Raw genomic sequence first — 11114 nt, 5'->3', positions numbered from 1 at the left:
CCGACCAACGCACGTCGGATTTCTCCTCCCTCTTGACGGTGTTGTTCTTGGCATCGGTGAGGCACCGCTCGATCGACGATTGCAGATGATCGGCAGCCGATGCGGCGTCCTTTGCTGTCTTGGCCCTTTTGTTGCTATCAGGGCGCCCATCCGCCGCCCCCGGGGTGGGCGCGTCTGGCTTGTACGTCTCCTTGGCCTTGGCGAGGGTGCACCAAACATCCGTCCACTTCTCGCACTTCTTGATCCGGGTGAACACGTGGAGGAACTTGAACTCTTGGTCGCTGCTGTCCTGGCGCTATATGGTGAACATCTGAACCATTTGCGGTGGAAGAACAAGATCGGCGAAGTACACGACAAAAAGAAGCGAGAATCGATGGGTGTGCATACCTGATCCTCGACCTTGGCGCCGCTTCCGTGATCTCCTCGGCGATTCCATGCCATTTGTTGCGGGCCGTTTGGATGATCGCTCAATGATTCGCCATGGCCTTTGAACCGTGCTGCATGTGGATGGTGGCGAAGTACGGGTCGACAAGCTTGCGCTCATCGAACGCCGACTTGATGTGCGTCTAGTACGTGTCGACGTTCTGGTTCGCGCCGGTGACTGGGTCGATGCTGACGGTCTTCCATGCTTTGGCGAGGTACTCGTCTTCTTTGGATGTCCACTTGACGAGCGCCTCACCGGTCCTGGACCCTCGCTGCTTCTTGTTCCCTTTCCTCGCCGGCGCCGGCTCCATCTCCTCCTCCTCTTCCTCCTCCTCGGCGTCGTCGAGCTCATCGTCGATGTCGCCGGTTGGGTCCATTGTGTCGTCTTGCGCGTGGAACCCGGGGGAGGAGGCAGCGGCAACCGAGCCGCTCATGATGATCTCGTCCATGCAGGCTTCCGTTGCATCGGGGTTGCCGAAATGTGACGCCGAGGCTTGCGAGAAGCGCAGAGCGCCACGATGTAGAGGCGGCGTCGGCGAGGCTGTGTACGCCGGCAGCGAGTAGTTGTACGGGGGGTACTGGACGCCAGCGAACGCGGGTGGGGGAGTGCGCTGGTCGAGGTTCATACCGAAGGGTGAGGCGCGCTAGCCATGTGGAAAGGTGATGTTGGGGTTGAATCCACCGTGCGCGTCGCCGTCGGCCTAGCCAGGCAAGGGTGCGTACCCTTGGGTGGCGGCGACAGCGAGAAGTTGGCCGACGACGCGACGCTCTGTTGGCTTCACGCAAGTTTCGGGCCGTGGTCGTGGCCGCCGGGCTGGTTCATCATCCCCGCGAGACGTCTCTGCATCCGCCGCTGCCGCCGCCACGTCCCGGGCCTTCTTGGCGTTGAGCCTGTTCCGCCGGTCGGTGGTGACAGCCTCCCGGCGCTGAACCTCCGCCCTCCACTTGGCATTCGACATGCCCGGCGGTTTTGCCATCGGCGCCCTCGGCTTCCTCTGCTTCGGCTAGGTGGAATCGGCAACGGCAGTGGCGCGAGGGGCCGAGTACTTCTTCGGCGGCATGGCGGGCAGGGAGCGGGAGGAGAATGGCGGGAGGAGAGGGGCAGAAGGGGGAAGCAATGAGAAAATGGAGGGAAAAGTGGCTGGAACGGCAGGAAAAGGACCGTCTGTCGCTGACAAAACAGACCCACCTGCCTTTTCGCTTCGGCCAGCGCCCCCAAACGCCCCAGGAGGCTGGGTTCAGCTTGGGCTCGCCGACTGTTATTTTAACCCAAACCGGCGATAAACAAGGATCTGGTGGCCGATTTTTCGCCGCCGGCACTAAAAAATGTTCTGAGGGGCACGTTGGGGTAGGGGCGAGTGGACATGCTCTAAACTGGCAATCTCCACTGAATAGTAGCCGCAGACAGATCGAAGACCTGCGCCAACGAAGAAATCACCTCTAAAGAAAACCCAAGAAATAAACCGGCAATCTCCAGCGAACAGTAGCCGCAGATGCTCCAAGCGGACTCCGCCGTTTGGCCGTGACCAAACCAGATTTTTATATTCGGAAAACTCTATCTATCTCTTACTACCTACAAACCAACGAGGATACCCAGCTCTAACCCTAATGTTTCTAGATTCTGGAAAAGGGATAGATCTATCATCAATAATAGATCAGTCAATCTAGTTTTACACAGAAAGAAAGTTGCAAACATTTTTCAAAATTCTCCAACTGAACATATGAATTGGAATTAAAGCAGTGCCGACCAGGCTCCTTTATTTTCAGACCCTGCAGCATTTCCGCTCCTACTACCAAATGGTAAACAGGAGTGCACCGGCACAGAGTTGCCATGCGTGCTATCGCTTGGCACCAGTATATGCTTTGCCCCGGGAGTGAGCTTCACCAGTCCTGATCTCTCCTGCACACCCCGACCACTCGACGAATGGTTGGAAACTTCTTGAATTGCATGGCCTGGATGGCTGAGTGTATAACTCACGGAGTTAAGAACACAAACAGACGAGCTTGCTGAATCTACAATTTGTTGCCGAGGCGAATTGGCATGGCAAACTGAAGATGGTGCCCCATGCTGTCCGGTTATAGGCAAAAATGGTGCTGCCGGTGGTTCTTCCCCAGGGATAGGATCAGAGAAATAACCACGAGGAGGCGGCGGATTCAGCTGATAGAATGCTGCACCATAACTGGGAGGAGGTGGACACCCCAATAGAAAAGGCTGATTGGTCTGCAAGTTTGAAAAATCCCCATACCTGTTTTCATATGGCAGTCGAGCTCCAGAAGATACATGTGCTGTAGCAAACAGGCTACTGGAATCATGTGGAGTCATGTATTCAAAATGTGCCTGGCTTGTGCTTGCATGATATGTTGAAGCTTGAATTGAACTGGTAGAATTTACTGCAAAATTGGGAAAATTTGAGCTTGTAAAGAGAAAAAAGACTGTCCTTATCGCAAGAAGACATTTGTCTTTGTTTACATATAATAAAGCCGGGCGAAATCCTGTTTTCAGAAGTACCTTTATGTTTCTGTGCAGTCTCGGCAAACGATTCACCTCTGGTCATGCAAACTTCGACATCTTTGCCCATCAAACGAACTGTCTGTCTCGTAGAAGGACTAGTCTCACCGAGTTCTCTTAAGCTCAATGGTGGACCAACAACATCTGCGTCACAAGCTTTCTTTGCCTCTCCATGCAAATATGTGTCTGCCGATCTTGAACTCCTTACTCTTTCCATGTCAACAGCAGGTGGTTGGTTTTCCAGTTTCTGTGAATCGGAAGACAAATTCATCCAGTTTTCTCTGCCATCAAGCAATTCAGCATCTGAATTAAAAGTTTCGCCATGTGTATTTTGAAGATTGGGCACCTCCAAATTCGAATCATAGGTGCAGTCCAAATAAGTACATTCCGGTGGTGCCATATTCAGATCAATCAATGGAGCAGACATCTTACTAAGCTCAGCAGAGTCATCATGATCGTAACGCCTATTTGCTTCGTTACTTTTGGTGAATGCTTCCTTGGGCATATGAGAATTACTACTTTCTACAGTTGCACATTTTTCTTCTCCCATAGACATGGATGATGATGGCGAAGATGAAGAAGCCATTGCATCCGACAACAGTTTGCACAGACTTTGCTGTTCAGGTAGCTCACAACTATGCATCTTACTGCCAAGTACACCATCTGCTTCTGAGAAGTTGACATGGTTCACTGATTTGCGGCAGAGTTCTACTACCTCCTTGTCCTTCGACTTGCCATGTTTCTCCTTGGCCATTTTCACGGATGTGCGCCTTGTGTACGTTAGAATGCACTTTTTATTATTATCAATGCATTTTTGTGTGTCAGCCTTCTTCGCATTATTGATCTGCTCTGATATATTTTCTGTCTCTTTTCTGTGATGCTGTGTAGTCTCATGTTTCTGTGATAGATGAGTATCCAGTCCATCAGGGAAGTTTGGACTTTCAAGTGTGTCCTACGTACATAATTGAGCAGCGTTATTTCAAACCATAATATACATATTAACTGTGAGTACGAAAAATAAATATGAAAGTGGGCATCACACGTCACATTTGCACATGTATACCATTTTCAAACAAATCATCAGGAAGCCAGAACACTCTGGAAGGGAAAAGTCATTGAACATATCTTGTTATTTTTTCTGTTCTTTTCTTAAATTTGGATCACGGAAATTTAGCACAAGTGTGTTATAAAGAATTCAGCTGGTCTTGCATATTTGCAGCTAGTAGGTGAAACATGCAATTACACCCACTGCAAAACTCACAAACTTATATGTTCTTCTCTAAATACAACTTGTTAGTGTCAGCCTCGGATGTCACCACCATGTTTAGGAAATATATAGCTTTAAGTTCCTAGTAACGTAACATTTCTTGTAACATAATGATACATACGCACACATATATAGGTGCTCTAATAAATGACTAACATGTCTCTAACACTTTGCTTAAGAATAAATGTTTGATCCATTTCGATGCTGGAAACAATTGACACGGACACATGCACTAGTGGAATTAAAGGTGAATTATATATATATATATATATATATATATATATATATATGTATACATGATGTGTTGGATCAAATATCCATAAGGATTATTTAGGGGGTGTTTGGTTCAGAAGTCCTAGGACTTTTTCTAGTTCCAGGGACTAATCAAAAAAGACTCTCTAGTAGAGTCTTTTTCTAGTCCCGGTAGAAAAAGCCCCTCCCGTTTGGTTCCTAAGGACTTTTTAGGGACTTTTTCTAGTCTCTGGGACTAAAAAGTCCCTGAACCAAACACCCCCTTAACTGTCAGTTTGATTTTGGACATAGTGATGCAATGTGAATAGCAGAATCTCCTGTTGGACTCATAGAGACTAACTCGTACACCAGATTGCACAGCTCTACATAATCAAGTCCCGTTGAATAGACCAAGAACATTGCGGAAATAATATGCAAAAACCAAAACATATCTTGCATTTGTGCAACAGCTAAAGATATGCAGAATTCAAACGGTAAAATGCATGCAATGGAACATATGTGTAGTTAATTAGTACTCCCTCCGTCCGAAAAAGACTAGATACATCTATTTGAGAGACAAGCTTCTTCGGACGAAGGGAGTAGTATATATATATATATATATATATATATATATATATATATATATATATATATATATATATGATTGGGCCAACATGTAGACACACAAATATCCATAAAATGAACTAGTATGTGCACATCAGTGGCGAAGCCACGTTGTGGTTGTGGGGTCAGCCGACCCCACAGGTTTTTGATAATCCTTTGACCCCTAGCTATTACTAGCTATTTTGACCCCACATATTACAAAGGCTGACCCCACATGCTTGGAGAGCTGGCGCCGCCGCTGTGCACATGTCGATGATTTGGGCCCAAATGTCAAAGCACAGGTTGGATTAGGTAAAAGTAACAACCAGGTGAAAAGAAAAAAACTTTTGATAGAATAATCCAATCTTACATGCACAAATTTACAACCATGTTAGTTTACGCAGCTAAAATCACATTACGAGCACATGTCGTCACTCACAGATACTTCATGGTATGGATAAATATACTTCATGCACATACCTATTATGTTTAATGCGAATTCAAATCGTGAAAAAATTGAAATACAACCGCAAATAAATACTCAATAAATTTCTAGTGAAGTAGAAAACACACAAAAAAGGGTTCACGTCCATTTCTAGACAAAGATTTGGAAAAATAATGGTGGTTACTGTTGGTTCTATAGTTTCCGCCCCTAGTTCATCGGTCTATACCTTCCCAGCTTTCCGATCTCTCAAATACATCTTCTACTTAGATAAGAATTTGTAATGCATGTTCCAAAGTACAAACATCATGATTGAAGTTTTATCAGAAACAAGAGAAGAAAATAGAGACGTCTAGAAAACCCTTTTCTACTAATGGAAATTAAATGTATAGGGGCTAGTTTTCTATATCGTGATTGGTATGGTCAAACTGTCGATGTATATAGTACCCGAACACCAACCATCGGATGGACCAAGATTTGGGTGCACCGGTGCTCCCAAGCTTGGCGCAGACTGTAATATTTATTATATTTTCTGTTGCTCCCTAAGTTTGTGGAAGCGTTTTGATTATGGTTCTTTCGTTACATTTAGAACTTTCTATCACACTAGCCTAAGAATGAAAATCTATACACTACAATGAATGCAAATAAGCACCTCCTTCAAATGCATAGCGAGAATGCAACTCTCCCATTCATGTAATGAGCCCATGTGTAGGCTTGTAAAAGTATACATTATATCTAGATATCAATATATCGTGGTTGAAATTATCGCGTTTTCTTGAGAGAGAAAACCCTACCATGCGATGTTGTTGATTTGTTCAATTAAAAGATCACATCCATAGTATTATTAAAAATATTATTTTAACAAATATCTTATATGGTGATGATAAACCAATCATATTGACTTCTGAGTTATGGTAATTTATGAATATGCATGCCCAATTTTAGCCAACATAATGTGCACAATGTGCAAAGACCATCTTCAACGCAATCCATTTATTAATTAGTATCCATCTATTTTATTAAGACATACCCAAGTAAGAATATGTATACCAGAAAACTAACAACTAAAAGATACTAAAATATATATACAGAGAACATAATGTCTTAGTTAGCTTGTTGTGTGGCTCTCGATAGATATTATCTGAATAATCTTGAAATAAGTTAGCTAAGCGGAATACATTGGTGCACGCATATCACACTCAAAAAGGGTGAGACAAAACACAACCAGAACACACAATTCCCAGAACCCAGACAAAACACAACATTTCCTCTACGAGGCAAAACTTTAGTTTGCTTTTCAATTACATATGTTTAACACACCTGCTGGCCCATTGCACCTGGGGAAAAGAATACAAATAATCCAGCACTAACAAACAATGTCATCACAACAAGATAATCAGTGGTCTAGCATACTGCCATCATGAGCATGGTGAGAATGATTATGGCAATAGATGTGGCCAGCAATCAAATATAGGAATTTGGGATGATTAGTTTCCCTCTTAGGTTAAGTACTAGCAAAAAGGCCCGTGCGTTGCAACGGGAGAAAAAAAATCCTCTCATATCTCTAGCTGGGTCAGTTGAACAAACTATGCGTGTACATGGCCGGTTCGCAGGTTATGAAATCGAACCCTCCTATCGGCAATTTTATTTTTTGCCAGCTCTCCGGACCTGGGCCTCAGTGCGCCGCCAGGTTGGCTTTCTTTGTTGGGCCAAAACGGGTGGCAAGTAATGAAACCAATAGCATATGTGAAATTAATTGAAGCGGCACCAAACGAAGCGGGACGAAACCAAGAATATCACCTCCCTTTAATAGTAGGTATAGATAGTTATTTCCTTCTCTTTCTAAGCTATCGTATTACACATCTTTTCAAGCAGTATTTTGCTATTAGGCGCACACACCGGTACATAAGATGAACCAGCATTTTCATCGTCAAGCAAGGAGTAGTGATAAATCCCTCTCTCTACTATGTTCCCTCTTCTTTCAACCGCTGACACCTGACATTCTTTCACAGTATTCACCCATTGGTCAAATTATCAAAGTTCATAACATGAACGAGGAAAACAAGCTACAAACTAAAATGGGACAGTGGTTATTAGGGATACTTGTTGTTGTACTCCCTCCGTTCCTACATATAGGCCCTTTTAGAGATTCCAAATACCGACTACATACGGAGCAAAATGAGTGAATCTACACTCTAAAATATGTCTATATACATCCGTATGTACTTTATATTGAAATATCTAAAAGGGTTTATATTTAGAAATGGAGGGAGTAGAACATAGCGATAACAGTTATTGATGAAACGTAACATGTTTTGTGACCAAGCTGCTGATAAAATATGTAATCGAGTGATATAATTTTAAAGAACAAATTCATAATCTATTCCTTAGAGAGCAAATAAATGGACTGTTAAATCTTAAAAGGTGCAACACATGATGAGCCTTGCATGCAGGCATGCACTATGGGTGTATGCATATTACGAGCATTAGCTCTATGTGAAATGTTAATGAATTATAAAATGCATAAAAAATTTAAACACTATATATCAGATGTGAAGAAATGAGACTTACATTCCCACACACTTGAAACTTAGGTATAAGTAAGTTTGGAACCTAGGTGTGGATGGGTTTGCCCCCATTGTGCCTCAGCCATCCTGTTAAATTTCTACCCTATTCACTACACGAAAAACACACCACACCGGGTGTGGAAACCACCCGGCAAAAATCTACCTCGGCGTACCGTATGCCATGTGCGCCACTAGGTGTCAAGTACTCGGTGTACAGCTCACCGGTATATAACCGTAAGCCGAGCGTATTACGTCGGGGTCTCGGCATATGGATACACTGAGGCAAAAACAGCAGCACACGGCAAAATAAAAAAAGCAACTAACGGCCAGGTCATCGTGGTGTACCACACGGTCAGTTCACGACATACAGGCATGTAAGCCAAGCGGCCGATATAAAACTCTCGGTGTATTGGGAAACACAAGGCAAAAAATGACTTTCCTAGTGATTAATCTCCTCATCAACTAGGTAATTACTGGAACTCCATAATAGAGTACAAACAGCAGACCATGCATCATGCCAAACATATGGTAACGGGCTGACCGTTACATATTGGAAAGTGCCACTTTGAAGAAAAATGTTTTGAAGATGGTGTATGTGGCACTTTGAAGAAAAATGCATGCCTAAGGGGTATTGAAACATTTCCACACCAGCTATCATCACATGGATTCACAGATTAGACGCATTTTGAAGAAAAATAAACGCCAATAAACATATAAGGTGTGAGAAAAAGGGAACACGATAAACCATGCCGTACTATAAGGCCATCTACAATGGGGGGGCGCTAACACTGAGCGCCAGGGTTCTTTTCCTGGACATTAAGTGTGATTCCCGTCCGAAAACTGGATATTGCTAGTGCATGCATTTCCAACGAGTTCCAACGATCACACGTGGTCTAATTGGACGGGAATATTAATATGCAAACTATAGGATATTAATAGTGCGATAGTATCAATATGCATACACAAAAGCAAACAAACCAAAACTAGTTAGAGTATTACCACTCATCATACTGTTAAGCAAAGCAACCAAAAACTGACCAGCAGATCAAAAGTAAAAAACCAGGATAAAATAACGTGAGGATAATTAACAGCAGATGACATCATTGCGTTGACAGGCAGGCAGAGGTGGGTTGCGATTGCGATGGACTGGATGGATCACGTACCTTTGTGGCCGCGAAATTCCCCTCAGGCTCTCGTCCTCCGGTGTTCTCCGGCGCTGCAGTCGCTGCCGCCTCCTCGTCCTCCTCCCCCTGCCGTCTCCTCTTCCACTTCTCCTCCTTGGCCTGCCTCACGATGGTGCACAGCGCCTCGTCGCCGTCTACCTCCGTTTGCTCGTTGCATCCACTATCACCGCCGGGAGGCACGTCCAAGGCTGGCGCCGGGTCAAAGAGGTCAGAGATGGACCGCTTTTTCAGCGGCTTAGCAGCACCAGCAGCAGCCACGGCGGAGGCGAGCTCGTCCGCCCACCACGAGAACCTCGGCGCCTTGATAGGCGGCAGATCCTCGATGTACGAAGGACGACGACCCTCCGCCGCCGCCTCGACCCTCATGCTCTCCGCGTACCTCCTTCGGATAGATCACAGACGGAGATCAGAAAAAAAAAACACGCACATACGAAGACGACCACCATAATCGATGAAACGAGGCGGCGCATCCACACCAACCTGATGGAGAACGCGGAGGAGGCCATAGATGCGACGTTGAAGCACTCCGTCGGCGCAAATCTACCTCCGATTTCTGAACGAGTTTGTTGCTTTGGGGAGATAAGGAGGCGTATATATTAATTAGAGGAAAATTATAATATATATTGTGGCAAGGTTTTGATAGCATCGAGGCGAATAATTTACGCTAGTGATAGGGATCGATCGGCCGAACGGCAACTCCACCTGCCGTGCGCCGTCCGATTAGACCACGTGTGTTCGAACTCGTTTTTCTTTTTAAAAAAGGAGGAGGTACCTGTCCTCTGCATCTGACCGATGAATGCAGTTATTTTATTAATTATTCATAAAAACCTTAGAAAATAATACATCAGTATACCTGAAAGCACCATCTTGGCAAACACTTGTTGCTACTCCTATTCCTTTTATGAAAGAGTGCCAAATGTCCGAACCTAATACTAAACAGACATCAAACCAAAGCCTAACATCTAAAGTTGTACCCCGGCCTAGGCACTTACCCGCACTGGGTCACACACCAGTCCAGCTCACGCACAGTGGGCACCACATGCGCACACTGCAGGGCCCGTCATCACCGTCTTCCGTCGATGCATCTTCAGGACAGAAACTGACGCATCGACCGTGCCAGACCTCTATACCATCATCGCCACCACGACGCCAGATAGCATCATCCTCCTGCGCGAGTCCATCGTCGCACATCGGACACGGAATCTCCAAGGCGCCACGCCGTCGAGATCCGTCGCCATCAATGTGTAGGATGAAGCACCGCTCCATCAAAGATGTCGTCCACCAGTCCCTCGAGCTTGTGTACACCTCCAAGAATGACGCCCCAAGGGAGAAACGACATGTGAGCGCCACCATCTTCCGATCTACCGATCTAGGGTTTTCCCCAGAGGTAACAGATAGTGGTCTAGAACTTCTCCACGACGATGCCTCCAACAAGGGAACGACACCGCAGAGCACCGTCATCGCCGGCCTTGGCATCTAGCCGAGAGCAGGTTTTCACCCAGATCTGTTCAAAGAACTCCATCCAGCTTATTGTGCACAGATCGCCGCCTTTTCTGTCGGGGATTGGACTACAAGGATCCAGCGCCGCCTGACCGGCAGCGGCACCACCATGGTGCCAAAGCAGCCGGCTTTGTCAGGCCCACGACGCCAACCTGCCGTCGCGTACCAGATCCGTCGCCCCGCCAAAGCCCATCTGGGCACGGCGAGATCCAAGGCACCTCCGTCGTGCGAAGGTCGCGCTGCCGCTGTCGCCACCACCACGTCTGCCGCCAGGATTCTGCGCCGCCGAATCACCGTAGACCATGTCGTCGCCGCTAGAAGAAGACGTCGGGGGGGGGGGGTAGAGTCCCACACGGAAGAAGAAGTAGAAGTAAAGCTAAATTTTGGT

General features: G+C 45.9%; 1 protein-coding gene across 1 annotated transcript; it reads right to left on the bottom strand.

Annotated features, from left to right (window-relative positions):
- Positions 1 to 1882: 1882 nt before the first annotated feature.
- Positions 1883 to 9848, bottom strand: LOC123074263 (uncharacterized). The gene is made up of 4 exons (XM_044497154.1): positions 9707 to 9848; positions 9206 to 9608; positions 2933 to 3884; positions 1883 to 2814 (listed from the first exon to the last, which is right to left on the bottom strand). Exons 1-4 carry the CDS (start codon positions 9730 to 9732, stop codon positions 2156 to 2158), a joined length of 2040 nt encoding a protein of 679 aa, XP_044353089.1. The 5' UTR covers positions 9733 to 9848; the 3' UTR covers positions 1883 to 2155.
- Between the last annotated feature and the right edge of the window lie 1266 nt (positions 9849 to 11114).

This window comes from Triticum aestivum, chromosome 3D (assembly GCF_018294505.1).
Source record: "Triticum aestivum cultivar Chinese Spring chromosome 3D, IWGSC CS RefSeq v2.1, whole genome shotgun sequence".
NCBI lineage: Eukaryota > Viridiplantae > Streptophyta > Magnoliopsida > Poales > Poaceae > Triticum > Triticum aestivum.
This window is presented reverse-complemented; position numbering and strand designations above follow the sequence as displayed.

What these genes read in the sequence shown, in the direction of transcription:
- LOC123074263 (XM_044497154.1), bottom strand. Translation starts at nt 9,732, where the DNA reads ATGGCCTCCTCCGCGTTCTCCATCAG. An exon ending in GGAATTTCGCGGCCACAAAG is followed by an intron (nt 3,885 to 9,205) that starts GTACGTGATCCA and finishes TTATGTACGTAG; the next exon opens with GACACACTTGAAAGTCCAAA. An exon ending in GACTGCACAGAAACATAAAG is followed by an intron (nt 2,815 to 2,932) that starts GTACTTCTGAAA and finishes CCAATTTTGCAG; the next exon opens with TAAATTCTACCAGTTCAATT.